A 24,029-nucleotide genomic window follows, 5' to 3' on the forward strand; every position below is an offset into this window, starting at 1 on the left:
TTCCTGCTGCCCCACCATATTTTTTTTATTTCTATTTATCTAACATTTGTTTACCGGGAAAGTCCGACTGGGACAGAGCCCATTTTCAGAAGAGGCCCAGGGAGAAGCGCTCCAGACGCATGTGCTTGAAATGTCCTGTTCAGTCTGTGCATTCGGGTCACCCATTATCAACACCAATTCATGTTGTCCTGCTTGATTTAGAAGGTCCTGCAACTGCTGTCATTTAAGTACTCCTATCCTAACCATCACAACCTGTTTTGGGAGATGGTCTGAGATTATGAATAATGCCCTGTCCTTAGCTGGAATCTGATTGTTGTGAATCTGTCACTAATTTGATGACAATCTCTCACTGCTTTTTTGAAGCCTCTCCCTCATCACAATTCCAACACCATTTCTTGCCTGTCCCCCTCCTGAATAGTAGACTCCGAATCCCAAGCTAAGTGGCTTTGCTGCACTGCGTTTCCATCTTATCCCCTGGACACCTAGGATGTCCAGCGTCCTCCTTACTATCCTTTCATCTACTTCCAAGCTGCATCTTGTCAGGGAACCTACATTAATTGTATCAATTCTTAGTTCATGTTTGGCAGGTTGATTGGCTTTCCATCCAGCTTTCTCTCAACAGAGCTATCCCAGGTAACCCAAGCTAGTAACTGAACATTGGCTGGCCAGTAGCGTATTGACTCAGGGATGCTAGGCTTTTATGGTTGGTACACTGTGGCCAAAAGGGTCACATACATCCCTCTTACCATTGGCATGGATCCCTAACATAAGTCAGAGTAGTTTGGGTCTTCACAACCCACTTACCAGTGGCAAATAACCATGTCCAATTGGTGACATTAGTTAACATGACCAAATAAATAGAGCAATATTTTACACAATTGTGTGGCTAGCCCTGCCACTGTGCAATCTGTGATCCATGTTCTATCTTGAGGATATTGCACACCACAGTAGATGTCCAAAGCGGTTGGTCTTTACAACCCTTCCTGTTTTAGGGCACCTTCTAGAATTTGTGCTGCTGCCCACAGCTCCATTCTTGGGTGAGTTTGAGATGAAAACACTGAGCACATTTTTCAGAGGTGGGAGGAACCCCACAGAGAGACGAGGAACATGCAACTCACAGGCATTGGCCAAAGGTCAGGATTGTAGCTTATGCATGGCAGACAAAGACCTTAACCATTATGCCAACTGGTCACTTCTGCTGTCAGTTTTCTTAAGGCAGTGCACCTTTTACAATCTATCTACTTCATTCTGATTCTCAACATTTCTCCCTTTAATGCTGTGACCTGCAAAGTGGCAGCCATGGTTTTTATTAATGGAGCTCTGAGTGCAGTGACTGTATTATGTAGGTGGTTTGGCATGGTTGTATGTGAATCTTTTTCCAGTAATGTGATACACTGTTACCCCTTTTCCATGTTATGAGGCCTATTTCTGTTTATGCACATGCTAGGGGAATCTGGTAGCTTATACATACTTGAGGAACTTTGCCACACTAATTATACTTTGCATTGAGCTAATGGCTATGGGCATGGTGCTGAACATTCACAGGCTTTGAGGTCAATTAATGGAATGCATGCCTGTGGAGTCTAGCCTCACTCAGTTGCATTTCATATCACAGTGATAATCATGGGCACCACTTTACTCCACCACATAATGCACACATAGCCTGACTGTGCTAATGTCATCTTACATTGCCCTGCTTTTTAGTGGCAGTCTGATTACCTTGCCGCTTGATAATGAACTTCACATGGTGTTAATAATGTGAAGCTGAGTGCTCTGGCTATGATTTGATATCCTGGAACTAACTTAGCTAGTGGACATATAACTGAACAGCTATTTGTATGTTTGTGTGCATGTTTATATGTTTGTGTGTGTGTGGTGTGTTTCTGTGTGTATGTTTTCCTGTTGCTTATATATAGGTACATAGGTTCATAGGTGTGTGCTAGATTAAGGCCTTTTTAAGTCTAGCTATGCACCTTAAATCTCTGACACATTCTGGTATCATTGATAAGTGTAAGCAGGAGCTTGGCAGATGAAACATTTTAAACAGGGTCCTAGGAGATGAACCAGTTGCAGGTTGCCTGTGTCCATTAGAAACTTAGGTGCCAAACATAAATTTGTGTTTCCCATCCAGTTAACCTGGTTATAATTGAGTTGTGCTATGGAGGAAATCTGTTTTAACATGGATGGGGAGCCTATTCCAGAGAAGGGGTAGTCTCTGGGATGCATGCCTCTTCCTCCATTGGGTCCTCTTTATATCACAGGCAAGGTTTTAATTCTTCAGAACAGCTAATTCTGGTGCAGTTTGTTTTGTGAATGGACTGGTGGTCCATCAGGGTGGAGTCCAACAATCTCTTGTATGCCAGGCATAGATCTCCACTCAACAGCCTGAAGGAGACAATACAGAGATAGGGCTTTGAGGCAGTCTGCATAGAGCATGTTACCTTTGCCCTGTATTCTTTTAGTGAGGATCATGTATGGTTGTTCAGTTGTTGGATGTACTTGGTTGGGTACATGCCAAAGGTGGCAGTGTACTCTGTGATAGGTCTGATGAATGCAGAATATAGTGAAACAATGACCACCTTGGACCTCACCAGCCACTGCATCTTGTTCATTTGTTCGTAGTAGTCAGAGGGCCTCTACACACCATTCTCTGAAAGCATTTTTTTTTCCCACAATTAGTGTAATATTTTCATAAACTCTACCTTGCCTAACTGGTTGAATTTGTCATTATTTAAATAATTTTTCATTTCCTTTTTTTTGTTTGTTTTTCTACATTTATTTTAACTTTTTGCAGGGTTGGCCATGGTGAAGCATAAGTTACGTGTGGCTACAACACCAACTGCTGGTTTCTCAGCAGTCCTAGGGCCTGCATTTTGACATGAATGTCTCCCCTGTGGTCTCTGTTGCTGCTTTTCCAGTGGGAGGATAGTCTTCAGTGAATGTTGTGTAGGTGCCCTTTTTGATTGCCACGAACGAGGTGCAGTGGCTGGTGAGGACAGAAGTGGGACCAACAGGTCGATGCCAGCATTGGCACCCTGCAGTGCTAACTCTTTCAGCATGTGGACTTGTGCAGCCAGCTGGCTTTACAATCAGCCCACCACAGTTGGGGGCCAGTCCATGTCAGCCACTAAGGTGACTATGGGTTCCAATCTAGTTTGGTAGGCCTGTGTCACATTCCTGTCTTCTGACTGTAGTCCAGTCCTTCCCATCATATGAGGTTACTGGGCTAATGGCCCTGGGCCTTACAAGCCTAGCCAAGGGTATATCCCCCCAAACAAGAAACCTCAGTGAGTACCTGACACCCCTGTCAATGAAGAACAAAGGCAGAACCCCTTGGACAAATTTATGGTTTCCCATCCACTCATCAAGGTTGCATTTGAAGAGGGTCAGTGAGGTACTCTGTTATGACATATATGGGAAGTCTATTCCAGAGATGAGGCAGCCTCTGGGAGACCTAAGTCAACAGGATCAGTGTAAGGGGTACCATTAAGTACTTGTTCAGAACAAACTTGGGTTTTTGCCATGGAGATTTCTAACATAACTGAAGAAGGACTTGTGGTTTCTCTTTGTTTTGGAGGCTAATTCCAACTCATAATTGGCTTTACAGGTTTTCACTAGTGATCTAATTTGCTTGTTGAGGCAGAGGAGGGAGTTTTTCTGATATGGCATTTGTTCCTTTTTACCCTTGGAAACAGTTTCTTCCTTTTGTTATAAAGCCTGTTGATAGACTATGTCCACCAGACAGGTTTGTGTTTCCTTGAGGAGCAGATTTTAGTTCTGTTGGGTATGGCTGAGTCCATGCAGTCGTACAGGTGCTTGTATACTTCACTGGCATACTGTTCAGCATAGTTGTCTGCATCATCTGAGGGGGCAGTGGTGTGAAGCTGCTGACACCCTTCCTTAGGAAGTTGTAGTCAGCTTTTGAGAAGTTTTTTAGCCTGATTATGGCTGGGGAGGGGTTGAGTGGGATAGAAACTTCGAATGAGACAGACCGATGATCTGATTTCACCAGGGAAGAACATACTATGGGAGTGGTACAGCGGTCGCCCATGTTGGTGAGAACCAAGTCCAGTATGTTGTCTTCTCTTATGGGGGATAAGACAAGCTGATCTAGTGCGTTAGAACTGATGAAGTCAAGGGATCGTTGGGTGAATGCATTAGTGCAGGAATAGTTCACCCAGTCTATGGTGGGGTAGTTAAAGTCACCAAGGATCAGGGTGTTAAGGGGTACCTTGATGGAGTCAAGTAGGTCCAGGTAGGAGGTGTGGGTGTCCTGAGACATGGAGGGAGTGTCTTGCCAACTGTCAGTTGCACCTGGAGTAATTCCAGTGTATCATGTTGGCAAACCAGTTTGGAGGTATGCCTGTCTTTCATGAAGATAGACTCCACCACCCTTAGTCTTTCCGACCTCATTTTGGGGTCGGAAAGTGTGGAATGAGGTATAGCCTGGTCAGGAAGGGTTGCTGTCTCCAGCCCTGAACCAAGTTTCCGTGACTGCACAGACATTGGGGTCGGAAAGTGTGGAATGAGGTATAGCCTGGTCAGGAAGGGTTGCTGTCTCCAGCCCTGAACCAGGTTTCCGTGACTGCACAGACATCAGCATCTTTCAGTGTGAGGAGAGCACTCCAGTGAGTGCATTTTCAGATTAAGGCTCCTAGCATTGAGCAGCATGACCTTCAATTTGCTTTTTGACAGATCTTTTATGTTGGAAGATTTGTCTTTGGGACATGGCCTAAAAAAGGCACAATGGGGGAGGCAAGAGCTTTGGCCAAGATCTGGCACCCCAGAGGTGACAGGTGGATGCCATCTCTGGCAAAGCATCGTGGCCTGTCAACCATGTCATCCCAGGCAGACAGATGCTGGATCCCCTTAGAAAGACACCAGAAACTAAGCCAATTGTTGAAGTCAAAAACATTTTTTGTTGGTATTGTGGTATTGTTCTTGGTGAAGGTAGGATGCTGCTTAGGGCTAGGGTCTTACCTGCTTGGAGCACATACTCTGAGAGCTCAATCATGTCTCTCTTCATATAGTCCAGGGAGGTATGTCTCAAGTTGTTCACACCAACATGGACAATGACAGAGTCATACTTGTACTTGTTGTGGAGAGACTTGAGTGTGTGCATGATGTGGCGACTTCTAACGTTTGACAAAAAGCTGACTGGGACCTTGTCCTTGTTGAGCCAGGTGAGGGGGACATTGGTGTGTCTCACTATTGGGTCACCAATGACTAGTATGTTTGGTTTATTGTTATGCCTTATGGGCAGCGTTGGTTTATTGTTTTGTCTAATGGGCTGTGTTTGTGAGACACTGGTGCACTGACTACTGTGTGTGATGTGATTGGTGTTGTGTGTGCATTGTTTGTGAGTGTGTTTTGGGGGTCTCTATTGTTTAGCTACATTTTTGTTGAGGACCCCTGCATAGGTGGGTGTGTGGCTCTGTGATGTGGGTGGTGTGGTGCTTGTTCTGGCAATCTCCTCTTTGTCAGGAGTGCTGACTGGTGTGAGAGAGCAGGGATTCCAGCTTACTGATGTGGATGCATCTCTCGTAAGTAGAAGAATTATGTGCTAGGAGAAGGGGACTGTCCCTGAACATGAGGCAGTTGATACACTGTCTCTCTCAGTATGCCCATGTCAACCAGGCTGACAGGAGAAACTGATGGGAATTGTCCAGACATAGTGCTCTGAGTACTTGGCGGACTTATGGAGAACAGGGTTTGGTAAGAGTTTGTCTGCAAAAACCCTAAATGTAAAATAACTGGCCTGAAGCGCACGTGCTACAACCAAAACTAAGATGCTTAGAATATTAAACAGGCTACTAATAAGCAGTAATAAGTGCAGAATAAGAGCACTTGTACACTTAAGAGCACACACAACAACAAACTAAGGTAATAAGGTAGAAGACCATTAAGAGCAGCTGAATAAAGTATAATTTTTTTTTTTTTTTTTTTTTTAGTGAAGAGGGAGGGAACAGAGCAGATTAAGAGACTATAGCGGTTGTCTTTCCCAGGTGATCTCTCTGTACACAGCAGAAGAGATGGGACTGGTAGGAGTGTCTGAAATAAAAATATGATCTCACTGTACTCAACTGACTGAGCAAATGAGGTGGGCCCAGGAGGAGTGTCCAAAACCAAATTTACAGCAGGGGCGAGCAGTTCAAAAGCCATCCAAGATTAACTGCACCAACAAGAACAGGGAGAGAGGATGGGGAACTAACTGCAGAAAGAAAGAGACCACAATATTCAATTAATATTCAATGAAACAAATAAATAAAATGCAGTACTTATCTTAAACAGTGCAAGTGCAGAGAAAAGTATACTTAAATCAGCTTGTATGTCCAGTTGATTTTTGCAGGTAGATCACAGCTGTCCAACAGCTCAGATCACCAGCTGTCTGCTACCTCGGTCTGCGTATCTTCATTGTTGCCCTCGTATTTGTTGCTACCTCTCCTGCCTGTCTGTGTTCTCCCTATACCCACTTTTCTGTGTACCCCTTCCACATGTTAACTTCCTCCTCTACAATTCAAAAAGGTGGGCAACTGCCCACCACTCCCATTCCACAATTTCCTTCTTGTTGTCCTATTCAGTTCTTATGCTTAATCTCCACCATGTGACATTCCTTTCTTGCATTTCCTTCCTGTGTTATGGAATACAATCAGTAGGCACTTTGCTGCAGTGCCCTTTTTATGACTACCAGCTGTGCCAGTGTAGCAGTTATGGTGCAGCTTGTGGGTGTGCTTAGCATTGGGCTTACTGCCTGCATGCCTCTTTCCTCAGGTGAACTGATGAATCATGGTGGTGCCAGTTGGACAGCTAGTAATGCTTTTAAAGCTCCAAAGGTTAATTATGCAGCAGTGTCTGTGGTATGACCTTGCTGTGGCAGCAGTTAAGCATACCTTTTTCCTGATGGGTTGTATTCGCCAACATCACCATGCTATTTACCACAGCTCAGTTGTGTTACAGTACTTTTATGAATACCACCCCAAGTCTGTAAGCCATTTTTATTGCAGAGCTGTGGCAAAAATGCATTCCGTAATCTGAAGACTCCCTAATGCATGAAAGTTTATATTTATTTATTTATTGACATTTGTTAACCAGGTTAGTCCAACTGAGCCAGGGACCCATTTTCAGTGGAGACCCGAGGAGAAAAGCTCCAGAAATAATACAAGTAATTATGATATTTACAAAATATTAGGATATGTCACAGTTTGCATAGTTGAAGGTTATTTAGATACTTTTTCTACAAAACCATTATATTTTCACTTTTTATGTAAGCAAACTTAATAGGAAAATGGAATCCTAAACTCACAGGAATGGTCCTTGGAAAAACTCCTAGTTTATGCAGCAGGGCTGAGTGAAGCATACGTTTTAAAATTGCTAGGTATATATTGAAAAATTGCTAAAAACCTGTAAGAGTATTTTTTATTTAAATATGTAGGAAATGGTCTTGCTAGTTCTGCATTTCTTGCATGCTTTCCTTTGGAAGTGATGTGAGGAAACATTTGAAAGTAACAAAGTCAAGTCTTTTTTAAAGATAGTGGTATCATACCATTACTTTTTCTGTTTAGCTCTCTAACAACTAAATTGATGGTTTATTAGTTAAGTTTAATAAATCATACAGATCCTGTAGATGAGGGAATTCAAAGCACTTCCCCTAGAATATAATCTAAACTAGCCATAGCAGAAAAAGCCCTTTCTGTGATAGGACCAGTTGCATGGAACTGACTGCCTACAGGTACAAGAAACATAGAGACAGCACCTACAGAATGAATCCAAGTGCATGTGCTTTCATGACACAGGCTAGGTTTGAAGCTTAAATGCCAAGTTGCCTCTTGCATTATATTCAAGGCTAATCATACACAAGTATTTGTATAAATGCTCTCTTACTAAGCAGTCTTTCTTGTAAAAGCATTAAACTTGTGTTTGTATACTTTTGTAAATTGTTTAATTGAACTGTTGTACTCGTGACATTGCTGAAAAGGGTCAGTAGACTAGCCTACTCACCTGGTTACCAAATTGTAAAATACATTTTTGTAAAGTGTGTCTGACAGCTAGCTTTACCTGGCATGTTGATCCTTTGATTCCATGTTATGTGGTTGTTGCTTCTCTACTTACTTGTAGTCTTTTGTCCCAATTCTTGCATGATTACTGGTTGTTGTAGTGTTATCATGCTTATGTCTCAAAGTAGAGCTGTAGTTCCATAGGCCAGTCTGAAGTATTTAAAGATAAAAATTGATTACATTTGGTTTTGAAGAACATTGGGTATAAATTCCATTGAGAAGACATTTAATCAGAAAGTAAAAATGTATTTTCTAGATTTGTTTTCAGCATTCATGTTCAAAAGTGTTTGTACTGTAGTTTCGGTAGTTAAGTCATATGAACTTTCTTGTTTTAAAAGTCAAGAACAGTACTGATTTGTTCATTGCTGACGTATGGTGCAACTTTACCAAGTGAATATGTAAGGAACAGATGCATCCTAGTTTACAAGCTTATCTTATACATTGTCTTTCTAGGTACAAATGAAAGAAAATAAAGAGAACTCCACATCTAATGCACTCTTGTCAACTTTTGACCTCACAAAGCCCTGTTGGTATTGGGACAAGAAGGACCTTGCACACACTCCTTCTCAGCTAGAGAACCTTGATCCTGCTACAGAAGCAAGATATCGCCGTGAAGGTGCCAGGTTCATTTTTGATGCGGGAACTCGTCTAGGACTGTATCCTTTTCCATTTTATAGCCAAAAACTGTGTCAATCTCATCACTCCAAATTAGCATTTTTCTGAACGGGAATGATCTTTTTATGATGATGTATCCAACACGGTACTTTTCTGTTTACAGGAATGACTAAATTAAATGATACAGAGTTTTCCTGTTGATGTTTGTGAAATTGTCATTACTTGTTAGAATAGTTAAGCTGTAACATTAGCTGATTAAAAGTAGCAGTCTTGTCTATCTGTTATGTTAAAATTCATGGATTGGAGAACAGATTCACAGTAGCCAGTCAAAAATGTAAAGGATTATTACTTTGCATTTATTCAGTAATCTCCATGAGACACTTGTTTGTGTGTATGCATGCTCCCACATGTATATAATACGTAATATGCATATACATACATTGATGCACACTCACTCACTCACTCACTCACTCACTCACTCACACACACTTTTTCTGTCTAGCTCTTTCTCTGTGTATGTGTGTGTATAGGTTCATAGGTTGGTACTATGCTATCGGCCCTAGGGCCTATACAAGCCTAACCTTAACAATTCCCTGGCTATTTCTTCCCACAATACTTACTTCCCTGGACCCCTGTCTAGCAAGGTCGAATGACGTAATCCCTAGGGTGAATTTCCTATCTCCCATCCAATCATCAAGGTTCCTTTTTAAGTGGGTCAAAGAGGTGCTCTGCTTGACATGTATGGGCAGTCTATTCCAGAGTCTGGGGAGTCTCTGGGTCAGGAACCTATCCCTCCAGTATGTCTTGTTCATTGTGGTGACTAGGTTTAGATCCCTGGAGCATGTGTCTCTGAGGGATTGGGATTTCTTTAAATGTAGCATGCCCAGCAGCTCTGGGTTTGACATGGCCTTGTATGTTAAGCAGAGATCGCCTTTGAGTAGACTATATCTGACAAGAGTATAGGTGGAGTTTTTTTAGATGGTCAGTATAGGGCATCTGCTTTAGACCTGTGATTCTTTTAGTGAGGTATTTCTGCGGCCTTTCCAGTTTTTGCAGATGTCTTGAGAGGTACATGCCAAACGGGGCGGTTTTTGTGTGTGTGTGTGTGTGTGTGTGTGTGTGTGTGTGTGTGTGTGTGTGTGTAACTGTATGCATGTAATGAATTTACAGAAATTTAAAAGATGCATGTAAGAAAATGTGTGCACATATGCATGTGTGTTTCTAAGTAATGCTGGGAAACAGTACTGGAAAATGCACACTTGAAGAGCATGGACCCTTTCCTGTGTCTCTGCTGTTAGTTTCATCTTTTCACTGAGGCTCCCTGTTTGAGGCCACACTCTCACACGTATGGCAGCACATGTCTTTTAAATCAAAAACACTTCACTGAATCCACCAGTTAATTTCTGTCATTGACCATTCCTTGATCCTGATTTGTCCTATTTCCCTAGTTTTGATGGCTAAAGCACCATAGTTGTCTGAAGATCACACAAATGCTCTGAAGACAACCTGGCACACCTCTCAACTGTATAGATTTTTGCAGAATGTCCACATTTTTGCCTCGTATTTTTGGTCCGTCTTCATGAAATTGTGGTTTTCTGCCAAATTAGCGGCAAATCATTAAAGACTGAAGTTACAAAATAATGACAGACATTTGAGTTTCAGACTTCATAACCTTCAGAAAATTTATGGTAATGCAAAACCTGTTCTATCAACTTTCTAAGTTTGTAAGAGCAATATTTAAAAATTGTTCTTATTTTTGTCCCTCTGTCCCACTTTTAATAATGGTTTTGTCCCGATTTCTTGCTGTAAGAGGCTGAGAGGTATGAGAACCAGGACCCACACGGATATCCTCTGTACTACCTGGGGGAAAAGCATGTTGTGAAGTTCTGCTTTAAGTGTCCGAGTCCATAGCCAGCACTGTGGTGTAGTGGGGGAAACTCTGATTACTGCTGCAGAGACCTGGGTGTGGTTAGGAACTTGGGCATCTAAGGTGCTGGCAAGGATGACTGATATGCCAGCCCTTTGAAGGAGAGGCATGTGCAGGGAGCAAATGTGATTAGATTTCCCTGGGGGAGGCTGGGGAAGCCACTGTCCATCACTGACCATCTGGACTCCCCTGCAGAGTATCCTGCCCTAATTGTGGCCTTGCAGATGGGAAGCATCCCTTCCTGAAGACCCCAGATTCAGTGAGATTCTTAAATTGGTATGTTTAGTGAGGATCTTGGGCAGTTAGTTGACCCTTCCTCACCATAGGAAGAGATTCTAGATGAAGCATTCTATTCTTGCTTCAGCCAGCAAAATAGTTTCTCTCGTCATGCAGCAGATTTCACAAGAAGGCAGTGTGATAGCACCTAAACAATGGAAACCTGACTGGATCCTTCAAATTCTCGAGGACTGTGAGCATTTCATCTTCACTTGACTCAGCTGTAGTGGATGCTGCCTCCAAAAAGGAGCCCACAGAGTAACTGTTCATACTTCCTGACAAGGAGTCTCTGGCAGTAGATTATTTGGAAGATCACATCTATGCATGTGTTTTATCTATTTGTTGCCCTACCCCCAAAATATTCAGATGCACATGTACGAGGTAGTCCAATTGCCTGACCTGCATGACTCATTTTCATTCATATATGTTATTGTTTTAATAATTGTTCACTCCAACATTTCCTAAATTGCTTAATTATTGCCTTCCCTTCAAAACCTCACTCTTTGTTCTCCTGGGTATCATTGTGCATGCATTGTTCCCACTAATTCCTCTTATTTCTCTATTGTTTTCTCTTTCCTTTTTCTAAAGATCCCATTTCCAGTTATTTTATCTCATTTACAATATTCAGTACTTCAGTTACAGTTGGCTTAGATTTTGATTTCCATTTTCTATTGATTACTTTTTAGGCAGCCTGCAACATCCTGTCTGGGTAATTCAGATCCTGTACTTCAGCTCAAAGGAAATTATTTTAGTTACAGCCATTTGTTCTCCTAACATTTTTGACAAAATACTCTGCAGGGAATTAAAATCTGTCATCTCATTACATGCCAAAAAACTTGTTCCTAGTTACCTTTCCTTGTCCCTGCCAATATTTACCGTCTACCTCAAGATTATGATCCTTATCATTTCACGAAGAAAATAAAGCATCTCTACCCAGCTCTAGATCTTGGCAGTCTAAACCTGTTTTAGCAAAGATGAGATTTCTGTATGGTGATGATGTGTTCAGTCCTTCCATGTCTAGAGAAGAGAGACTGTATGCATGTTCTCTTTGGACATCAAGGATGCCTGGATGTTCATCGGGTTTCACTGTTGCAGTCATCACTGTAGGGTTCTTCCTGCCAGCAGGCAGTCCTCGGTCGGCCAGAATCCCAAAGTCTGGGTCCGGCGTTGGCTGTTCAGTCATGCTCCCTGACATCAGAGCGCCAGGAGTACAAAGCTGCCAGCCGACGCCATGTTCTCCAGTCTTTCTTGTCGTGTGGTGAAAGCAGTTCGCAAGTGCCGGTCGGCTGACTCCTGATATTTTTCGTACTTCAGTCCGAAGAATTACTTCTTCTTCTCAAAGCTAAGTACCCCGTTGGGGAAACTTTTTTTTCTTGCTCCAGTCCGATGCCACAAACTAGCATGGAAAGTGGATGCACTATCATTCAGTTGGAAAAACCTCAAGGGGTATGCCTTTCCACCACTACCTCTTCTACCACGGGTGTTATTAAAGATCAAGCAGGACAAGCCCAAGATGATGATTCTACTGGCCCCAAATTGGCCTAGTCAGTTTTGGTACTCAACACTGAAGAATCTATCTCAGGAACCACCTTGGATTTTGCCTCAGATTCCCAATATTTTGTCCCAACACCAGGGCCAGGTTCTGCACTCCCATATCAAAACTCTCAGCCTGGCAGCCTGGCGAATTCAGGGTCTATGATTAATCCTTCCCTCCCCAAAAAGGTCATGGATGTTATCTTAGAAGCCAGACGGCCTAGCACTAGAAAATCTTATGCAGGCAAATGGAAGAGATTTTGCACCTGGATGCATGCTCAGGATTCGGATCCTCTCATTCCTAATATTCCTCTGATATTGCTTTACCTAACAGACATGCTACATAAGGGTTTATCCTTCTCCTCCATAAAAATTCATGCTTCAGCTATCTCTGCACATTACAATACAGACCCTCCAATCTTTTCGCATCCACTTCTGAAACAATATCTCAGAGGAGCAAAGAATTTAAGGCCCCCTAGGACACCACCCATACCTACCTGGGACCTCAACTATGTTCTGGAAAAACTCACTCTGCCTCCTTTTGAGCCTGCTGCCACATCTGATATTAAGTATTTATCATGGAAGACAGCTATCCTACTGGCTTTGACTTCAGCCAGGAGAGTCTCGGAGTTACAAGCACTCATGGCTGTGGAACCTTACATTATTTTTCACCAAGATAGGGTGTCTTTAAGGACTAATCCTACTTTCATGCCTAAAGTGGTTTCCAGAGTAGCTTTAAATCAAACTATTCACCTGACAACTTTTTTCACTAATCCACAAAATAAGGGGGAAAGGATCTTGCATTCCTTGGATGTACACAGACAACTTCGTTTCTACCTGGACAGAACCAAGAATGTCAGGAAAACAGAGCAACTGTTTTTTTTTTCTTATGCAACAAACTCCCAAGGCAAAACCATTTCAAAACGGACCATTTCTAAATGGATTGCGCATGGAATTAGATTTTGTTACTCTCATCATGGAAAGCAAATCCCAGGAAAAATTAGGACTCACTCTACCAGAGCTGCTGCTACTTCAGCTGCCTTTCTCAGGGGAGTACCTACCAAAGATATTTTGGAAGCTGCAACTTGGAGTTCAGTGCATACTTTCTCTAAGCACTATAATCTCCCTCTTTACTCTAAGTCTAGGGCAGGCTTTGCTTCTGCAGTCTTGCAGGGCCTTCTAGCTGCCCCTTCTCTATAACCACCACCCCTTATCTCAGCTTTGGGATTCAACCCTACAGTGATGACTGCAACAGTGTACACTTACCATAAATGTAGATGTTCGAGTGTGTTCACTGTTGCAGTCTGGGTTACCCTCCCTCCTGTCCCCTCTTATACTTTCTCTAGTGTGCTTACCTACTTGACCTTTCTTCTGAGGTGTACTTGCTACAGGCTATGGGGTTTGTGGTATGTTATTTTTTGTTTTTTACTATTGGCCTTCATTTTTAGGCACCTGACATCTGGGGCAAGAAAAACTGGAGAACATGGTGTCGGCTGGCAGCTTTGTACTCCTGGCGCTCTGACGTCAGGGAGCATGACTAAACAGCTGATGCCGGACACAGACTTTGGGATTCTGGCCGACCGAAGACTGCCTGCCGGCAGGAAGAACCCTACAGTGATGACTGCAACAGTGAAGACACTCTAACATCTACATTTATGGTAAGTGTACACAACTGTACTTTTACAAGCTGAGGTAGACATAGATCCAGGATAAAAGGTGGGAGCCAGCTGCATTCAGTGAAGAGGCATTTTATTTGGTCTCACCACAGCCCCCAGGATGTTGACTGCATATGTGGCTGACATTGCAGCACATCTGAGGTTGATGGGAACTTGTTTTCCCTTCCCTAGATGTTTGGTGCCTAGCTGTTCCTACAAGAAAATGTGATTCTGGTATGGAACTCTTTACTGTTCTTGTCCTTGGGAATTTCTATGGACACCACTGAGTCCAGGTTGAAGCCATTGCAAGAACTGACATTCCTTCAGTTGCCACCTGGGCACTTTGTCCTGTTCATCCACTCTTCTACAAGACAGGATTACACTTCTGCAGTCTAGGGTTCACATATCTACTTTAGTGACTTAAGGCTTTGTGGCTGGCAACAACAATATTTTTGGTCTCCTTTGCAGGATACCATGTGAGATTTCTGGGGTCAGAACACTGATCCCATGTACCTTCCTGTTTTTATTTCCAAAGTCTGCCACTGTCATCAGTTCAGTGGATTCTTCTATACAGACTTTCTCAGGGCGGTACATTCATCCTTCCCTCCCTTTTTCTTGATCCCTCTTTATGGTTGGACTTCTCCGATTGCTGTAGTGCAACTTTGGCCACTGGGTCTCCTCTACAGTTTTCTGCTGTTTCCATATATTCTGAATAAGTCCAAAATGAGCAAGGCCTGGGTCATCATCATCATTGCTCTACTTTACTTTGGTTCCAACAAGTGTTTTTTTTTTTTTTTTTTTTTTTTTGTGCTTTGGCCTGAAGTGGAGAAACCTCTCCACCTGAGATCTTATAATTGTCTACTAACTCTTCTGTCACCTTCAGCTAACCACAGGGTTTCTCCAGTACCTTTCATGGCTAGGGGTCCTATTACCCTCTTATCCAGAGCTTTACATCTGACAAGAAACTTTCCACAAGATGAATGCACAAAAGCAAATGGAAAATATTCTCACTGTGTCTATTGCTCGAGGACCCTATTCTTTTGACCCAGAGTCTGCCAGCAGTCCATTTCTTGGCTGACATTTTTGATCAGAGACTGAGATATTCTTTTTCTGAATTCATCTTCACTACATCCCAAAAAGGCTGGTAAGACGGAAGAGGAAATGTATATATTCTTTTATCTCTAAGGCCCCATCTTGGACCTTTAATTTTATGCCGGAGAAGCTGACTTTAACTCAATTTGAACAAGCTAACACAGTGACTCTTAAATTTCTGTCATAGAAGCCCTTTTCTAGTGACTGTTAACATCTACCAAGAGAATTTTGGAACTAAAGCCTTTTTCTTCCAGACCTGTTTATTTCATCATCAGTGATGATGGATCTTTAAAGACCAGCTTGTTACATCCTTTATACCATAGGCAACCACAGAAGCAAGCTTTAATTAATATGTTAATCTGCCATTGTTGTTCCCCCACTATTCAATGTGGAGAGAAATACTTGCTGCACTGTTTAGATGTTCATTGATGGCTATTTTTCTGTTTAGATAAAACTAAAAGTTGTATGAAAGATCAACATTTTGTTTCCTTTGCCCATAATGGATTGGGCAAAAATAGGTTCCAAGTCACACTGTGTCAAGGTGGCTGTCAGACTGTACTGTTTTCTTTTTATGACAAGTATAATAGACCCTAACAAGTTAAGCCCAAAGGCCATTGTGGCTACCTTACCCATTTTGAGAATGCTTCATTTGATGATATTTCTGCTACAATGACTTGGACTTCCTTACATACTTTTTGCAATAGACTAAAAGTTGATTATCGTGTCACGGTATGGGCGATCCCTCAAGTCTACCAGCATTTAGTGTTCTATCATGTTGCAACCCAAGAGGAAAAGCTGGGTGTCTGTTTCCTGCAGTTAATGTTGATGGACTGGATCTCGTAAGATAAGAAATTTTTGTACTTAACTGTAATGATAGCTCTTCATGATCCACGTCTCTCCAGGTCAGCATAACTTCCCATGATCTTGCATCCTGTTGTATGTAGTAAGGCTGCATAGAGAAGTTTGCCTCTGGACACTGCTCTCACTGTTGAGAGGGGGAGGGAGATAGACATGGCTCGTGAAGATCTAAAGTTATGTTAACTACATAACTTTTATTTGTTGAAAGGGCCCAGCAAGACAATCCTGGCTCACTTTTGGGAGGCTGATTAGTGAACGCTAGAAATAAAACCAAACATGTCTATCCCAGCTAACTTAGTCTGGGCAGTTGGACACTGGCTGTTTTGTAGCTTACTGACCCTGGACTGCTGGGTTTTATGGCAGGCATACACTGGCCCATAGGGGACGCATAAAATAATCACACTGTTATGATGATTCCCTGGCATAAGTTGGTTTTGGATGTATGTGATCTAGTAACATAGAGATGATTTTTGCAGCACCGACTGGCTAGCCCTGATGTGGATCACTATTTAGCATCCATATTCTTCTGTCTGGATGATAATGTACACCTCAGTTGAGGCCTAAAGTAGTTGTTCTGTATGGTTCTTCCCTCCATAGGTGCCACCTACAGACTTCACTGCTGCCAGAGACTTCCTTTTCATTACTATCAGTATTTACTTCATCTGGTAGTAATGGTCAGTTGAACCATAAATTACCCTCGTCTTTCATTTTCTGCACATTATTTACAGTAATTTTATAAGGTGTCCACAGTCCCCACATTGAGGACGCATCCTTTTCATGCAGTCTTGTATCAAGTGAAAATGTTCTCTCTCCACAGAAAAATGACTGGGTGTTTAACAGTTCCTTTTTGCCATTCACCATAACAAGATTTGGTAAGTACGCTAGATGTTCTTCGTGTTTCACTGTTGCAGTCATTACATTTGGGTAATCTGCAAGTTGCCCTCAGTCGGCCTGAATTCCAAAGTCTTGGGTCCTGCGTCGGTTGCTGTCTTCTCTTCCATGACGTCAGGTCGTCTGGGGTATAAAACATGCAGCTGAAGCCATTTTCTTTAGTCTTTCTTGCCACACGGTGCCTAAAGCAGAAGCATTTCGCAAGTGCCGGTTGGCCGACTAGTGAAGACTTTGGTTCTGAAACTTGAATATTTCAGTAAAGCGAAGTACCCCATTGGGGAAACTTTTTTCTTGCTTTTTACTGATGTCAGAAAAAGTTAATAATTGTATCACTTGTGAGAAGCAAATACCTCATAAGGATTTCCATTTTATACTGTATTCCTTGCCTAGGCCCTGATCACAACGTGCCTAGCTGTCGGTTTTGTGTTAATTTAACCAACGCACTATTAAGCATCGGTATATTTTTTGCATCAAAGTATTTTGGAAACAGATTTAACTACCCAGAAATATCATCGGATAGCAATCCGACTACCGGAGTACATAAAAAACACAAAGAAAAGGACAGAGAAAGACAGTCAAGATCCAAAACCGACGACGAAGCTTCTCCTAAGCCAGTCGCCGGTTCACCGGTACTCAGTGAGGTGCTTTCGCAACCCCTGATACCCGCTACCTTCGAGTCGCAGGCCTCTACCGACACCCATGTGGAGTCCGGCATGCTGCAAGATACTCAAGGTATTGGACCGGATGTATCTCCCTCGGATGGGTCCGGAGCCCTTGTGCAGGCACCGGCTTCTGAGGGTGTTTTCAGACCTCAACATTTGTATATCGAACCGACGACAGCTGCATTACCAATATCTCAGTCTCTGATCAAAAATGTCAGCCAAAGACAAAAACAATTTCTAAAACTAAAAAACCGACGCATGAGCCACGTGCACATGCCTCTATGCCTAAAATACAGATGATCAAAATGGCTGAATACCTTATTACCTTGATCAGGGGTACCCATCCCCCCTCCAGATAAGAAGCCTAGGCAAGACACTGATTATGAATCTTCAGATCAGGTTTCTGTTTCTTCTGATTCCTCTTCTGTGATGCTACATGTGTGTGTGTGTGTGTGTGTGTGTGTGTGTGTGTGTGTGTGTGTGTGTGTGTATATATATATATATATATATATATATATATATATATATATATGTATATATATAATTTTGCTACCTTTTTTGGGGGCACCTGACATCGGGGACAAGGAACCGACGCAGGACCCAAGACTTTGGAATTCAGGCCGACTGAGGGCAACCTGCCAGCAGATTACCCAAATGTAATGACTGCAACAGTGAATACACTGTAACATCTACATTTATGATAAGTGTACACAACTGTACTTTTTCCCTTATTTTTTTTTTAAATGAAGACCGTTTTTCCCAAGACAATTCCATACTTTTATGTCAACTACTTTTTTAATGACATTTGCATTTTAGCAAAGTTTAAAAAAAAAGATCTTCTCCATGTGAGTGGTTCTAAACTGCACTACTGGGCTACACATTTAAATTACTAAACAACCAGTCTTTCTACAATGTGTAACAAATGCTTCTGCTAAATTAAATGTCTCAGAAGTCCCCTCACAGGATCTTTGCTTAAATATGTTAATGCTGTGACATCATTCACAGTGTATCTTAATGATGTAACTGTTTTGTCCTGAATAATGGCATCCAATTTTTGCTTCTAATCTACACAGTTGGTCTTTTTTTCTTTATCTGTAATCTCTCACTTGTCTTTTTGCCATGCAACCATGATTCGCTACAGTTACTGGCACACTAACTTCTAGTACTATTGTGACTTACTGTTTGTATTTGCGCCTCCAAACATAAAGGAGATCCGTCTAAAACTTCAAGAAAGGCATTTGCAGTTTCTGCACTCAGTCTCCTCTTTTTGTGGTTGTACATTACTGTGTTCCCTAAGCTCAGCCCATGAAATAATAGGTTCATCATCTGGTTCTCTTTATTTCATAAGCCAACCTAAGGTGACTCCATCCAATCCACCTTCTGGCATTGCCTTAATTGCCACAGATTTGTCATGGTTTTGTTCTGTTCAGCAGCATTACTTTCTGAACTATGATCACATCTAGTTGTGGTCATCATCTTGAGTATTCCTCTAACGGTAACCTTCTAATGCTATCCAAGGAAGAGTTTGGGAATCTTCCTGGTGTCTTGGACACCTTTCCACTAGTCTGGTATAAGTACCACTTTAGGTCTGCCTTGAAAATAGGCTGTATGCAAAGTGGGACTTTCTCAATCTACAAGAGATGGATAAATGAGCTAAATCTCCCTTTGGCTCACCCTTTTGATCAAGGAAATCTCTTTGCTTATCATAATATACCTTTAGAGTATTGTGTTGTTTCTGTGACACTTGAGTCTTTGAAGTCGAGGGAGTGATTTTATATTGCAACAGTTTCTTTGGCAGTGATCCTAGTTTTTTAATTAAATTTTGGATGCACGGTCACTACCTGTTACATCTCCTCATCAATAGTCTTCAACAACTTTGCTTCACCTTCACCCCAAGGTCCCGTTGCAGCCTTCTGTTATCTCTTTAAAAAATAAAGTTCAATTCCACAGTGACTAGTAGGAATCTTGTGGTTGCCTCAGTTGTGTCCAAATAAGTCGGTTCACATTCCTTATTTGAGGACTCGTTTACCTTAACTCATGGCTTATCAAGTCAGCAAGAAGTCTTGATTTAGTAATCCCAGTCTTTTTTTCCCAAGTACAAGGCTACAATGTAGCGCAAGACCTTCTAGCTATAATTAGCACCATTGATTGACTATTTAACATTCAAACATCTGTCTTTAGACATGGGGGGATTTCTGAGGGGGGATATCTGAGGCTAGATGTGTGAAGAATCCTTTACTAGACTGTCCTGAAGGCAGTATGATCATTGCTTGAAATTTAATTTCTGTGATATCAGAGACCGATTCCAAAGATTCAGCCATCTGCAATTGCAATGCCGAGAAAAAAACAAGAATTTCTACTTTTCCTACCTTCAGATACCTTGATATGATACTTCAGGATGTAAACTTGAGTGCAGAAATCCATCCTACCTTTCAGCTGAGCTCATGATTAGACATTTTGCAGGAAACTGCAATTTAACTGCAGTCGACAGAATCCTGGTGTCTCCCTTAATCATCTGAAGAGGTATATCATTCAGGTTCCTTCACATCCGTTATCACTTCCCATTAAATATGTAGTATGTCTTGGTAACCTCCTTCTTCCTAAAGTATGGAAGGTCCTATGTATATATTCCATGGTTTAAAAAAAGCTATGCACTCTAACACTAGTTCTTATGACTAGCTTGTGAAGATTGCAGGAAACCATTTGATATAGTTTAGAACATATGTTTATGTTGAGTCGTTGCAGTTTTAGGTAACAAATACATGGCATTCTTGGCAGGAGAAAATTGCCCACCTCCAAGTGACAATCACATACTTTATGTAGGTATTTGAAAGCAGGAAGTTTCCCACATACAGAAACAATTAGGCAGCAGCAACTATTAGGAAATCGCAATTAGCATTAGAAATGTCAAGGTCACACTGCTTGGAATCTTTGAGGTGTTGGTCATTTATTACCCATAAAAAATATGATTTTATAGAGACTGCAGAGTTTATTAACTGATGCCAAAGGAGACCCCCCCGAGCAGATTTATTTAATGGAGAAGCCTTTTACTGGAGCATAAATTTATAAATTTATCTGATGTTTAAAAGCAGAGTTCTTGGTTTGATAACCTGTCTCCTGTGGGAGTAATTTGTATAAATCAGAAGGCATGCAACATTATGCATCAGTTATTTAAATCTGTGCAAGATATCCCACACCCACAACATTGAAAGCAGCTCAAATATCCCCTATTCCAAACCATGGTAAATGTTTGCAAGAATAAAAGCTTCTATATCTTCTAAATATACAGTGCAACCACTGCATATATTCATTTGGGATACTTTTGATTCTAGTGTCTGTAATCCAGTTATCATTGTGATTTCAGCAAGACCAAGTCCAGCTTTGGTTATGTTAAGGAAGCCCTCTGATGCACTTGTTGCATCAGTCGTGAAGTTCTGCATCATGTCACTGTAGCATTTTAAGTCCCAAGGTTTGTGATAATAAAGTTAATTCTTTAGAGTGTCTTAATTGAAGATCTATGAGCAGGGCTGGTGACACAGTAATGGTTGACCAACTTGTTCTGAGAGCATTCATTTGCAAAGAGACGCATGACAAGGCTGTGTGTTGGCTACCATTCTGTTAGCAATGGCATTGGAATCCCAGTGTAGCATATTTGGGACCTCTCTCAAGTTACTTCTCAGAAAATGCTGCCTTTTGCCAGTCATAGATGCAGCTTTACATGCTGTTGACACATAGGCTTCATAGGTGTGTACTAGGCTAATGGCCCTGGAGTCTTTACAAGCCTAGCCCCAAAAAAATTGCCCAGGCACCATGCCAGTGCCCATATCCAGTAGTACAACTGGAATGATCCCTGGAGTGAACTTTGTTACCCATCCACTCGTCAAGATTTCTCTTGAAGAGGGCCAGTGAGGTGCTCTGCTTGACATGAATGGGAAGCCTATTCCAGAGTATGGGCAGTCTTTGGGAGATGAACCTATCCCTCTAGCATGTTCTGTTAATTGTGGTAATGAGGTTGTGATCTCTGGAGCGTGTGGCGCGGGGTGGGGGGGATTGGGATTTCTTTAGGTGTAGCATTTCAAGTAGGGCTGGGTCAGACATGGCTTTGTAAGTCAAGCAGACATCACCTCTAAGTAGACGGGTAAGAGACTGAGAACAACTGAAGTTTCTTGAGTTTGTCCATGTAGGATGTGTGTAAGGCCTAGGATCCTTTTTGTGAGGTACTTTTGTGGCCTCTCCAGCTGTTGTTGCATTTTTTGGCATTAAGCTTCAGGCCATGGTTCCGACATTAGTCATTGGTGTCAGAGAGGTCCTTTTGTAGGATGTCTGCATCACTTGGGGAGTTGATAATGACTCCTAGTTTGCAGTCCTCAGCAAACGTGGTCAGCCAGAGTCCTTCTGTGTTGGCCTGCACATCTGAGAAATAGATGCCAAACAGGAGAGGGCCCAGGACCGAGCCCTGTGGGACTCCACTCTTGACTGATCGATAGTCTGACTTGGAATCTGCAATGTTCACTCTTTGGGTTCTGTTTGTGAGCCAGTTTGCAACCCACCTAGTGATGTAAGGATTGATGCCTAGTTTGGGGAGTTTATCAATGATACCGGAGTGGGGAATGATATCAAAGGTCTTGGCCAGGTCGAGGTAGGCTGTATGCACTGCCTTATCCTCATCAACAGCCTTGGTGACTGCCTTTCAGCAGGCAGGATCTCCCCTTGACAAAGCCAAACTGTGTGGGATCAAGAGTTTGGAGATTGCCTATATCTTTGTTAAGCAGGTCCATGATAATGCGCTCCATAGCTTTGCATACCAGGCTTGTCAGGCTAATAGGGCTGTAGTTCCCAGCATCTGTAGTTGCTCCCCCTTTATGGAGCGGGATGACTGTAGCAGTGCGCTGTTCATTAGGGACATAGCCTGCGGTAAGGCTGTGATTGAACAAGGCACACAGATGTGGTGCCAGTTCATTTTGTAGCTCATGTAGGACACGGCCAGGGATATTATCAGGTCCCATGGATGCTGTATTCTTGGCTTTGGACAGTGCAGCTTTTACCTGTGTTGTAGAAATGGTGGGTACCAGGCTTTCATCTGGTATTGTGATGGGGCCCTGGGGGAGGGGGGGGGGTTAATTTGGCACTGAATCGGTCAGCCAGTATGTTGGCTCTATCTGTTGGCTCTGTATAGGAGGTGCCATTGTGCAATAACTCAGAGCAAATCTGGGTATTGCCTTTGAGGTTTTTGATACAGCTATAGAAGGCTTTGTGGTTGTTTTTGGTGTTTGCCGCAATTCTGCCTTCATAGCTGGCTTTAGAGGCTTTAATAAGGGATCTCAGCTTTTTGTTGAGACTGATAAGGGAGGTTTTCCAGTCTTGTGACTTCATTTTTTTCTGCAACAGTTTCTTCCTTCTGTTGTAAAGTTTATTGGTGGCTGGGGACCACCAGATTGGCTTCCTTTTTTGGAGGAGAGCATCTTAGTTCTATTTGGTATGGCAAGGTCCATGCATTTGCGTACATGGTTGTACAGTGCATTGGTTTGTGATTCGGAGGTCATGCACCCATTTTCCATTGGCATGGGTGCTGAGAAGTAAGCCACCTCTGTTTTTAGAGCCCAAAGTCAGCTTTAGAGAAGTTTTTTAAGGTGGTCACCTTAGCGGGGGTGTAGGTGAGATGGAGATTTCCATGTTGATCAGTTTGTGGTCAGATTTAACCAGAGAGGAACTGACTATAGGTGTGGAGCAATGGTCTCCCATGTTGGTGATAAGCAGGTCAAGGATGTTGCTTCCTCTAGTGGGGGTTAGAATGAGCTGGTCCAGGGTATTGGAATTGATAAATTCCAGAAAGTGTTGGGCCTGTACTTTGCCACTTGAATAGTTTTCCCAGTTGATGGAAGGTAGTTGAAGTCACTCAGTATGAGAGTATTGGGTTGGACCTTGATAGAGTCCAGGGTGCTTAGGAAGTTGGTGTGTGAGTCTAGGGACATGTTTGGGGTTCTGTAGAAGGTTAGGACTTTTTCGCCATCTTACCCAGTGTTAGTTGTACCTGAAGTATCTTGGATGCATTATGCTGGGCTAACAGTCTAGAGGTGTGCGTATCCTTTAATAATATGGAGACCTCACCGCATTTGCAGCTTCCGGCTGGATGCTGAGGCCAAAAAGTATGGAATGAGTAGTAGCGTGGGAGTGCAGGGGTGCTTTCTGCCTCTTTAAACCAGGTCTCCATTACAGCACAGATGTCGACAGTCTCCATTTTGAAGAGAGCTTCGAGCGAGTGCATCTGGAGATTTAGACTTCTAGCATTGAGCAGCATGATCCTCAGATTGCATTTGTTTGTAGCTGTTATGGTGGAATTTTGGTTTTTGGAACACTGCCTAAAAAGGCACTGTAGGGGTAGCAAGAGCCTTAGCCAGTACCTGGAATCCCAGGGGTGACAGATGCAGGCCGTCTCTGGCAAAGCATCGAGGTCTGCCAATCATAT

At 42.4% G+C, this 24,029-nt stretch overlaps 1 protein-coding gene across 1 annotated transcript in view; it reads left to right on the forward strand.

Annotated features, from left to right (window-relative positions):
- The window catches only part of CCNK (cyclin K), a 421,050-nt gene that overhangs the window by 48,663 nt on the left and 348,358 nt on the right, over window positions 1-24,029 (forward strand). The window contains exon 2 of the mRNA XM_044074606.1: window positions 8,508-8,710. Coding sequence (XP_043930541.1) covers window positions 8,514-8,710 — 197 coding nt within the window. The 5' untranslated portion in view covers window positions 8,508-8,513. The remainder of the gene's footprint in view (window positions 1-8,507; window positions 8,711-24,029) is intronic.

This window comes from Protopterus annectens, chromosome 6.part0 (genome assembly GCF_019279795.1).
Source record: "Protopterus annectens isolate FY-2018-M chromosome 6.part0, PAN1.0, whole genome shotgun sequence".
NCBI lineage: Eukaryota > Metazoa > Chordata > Ceratodontiformes > Protopteridae > Protopterus > Protopterus annectens.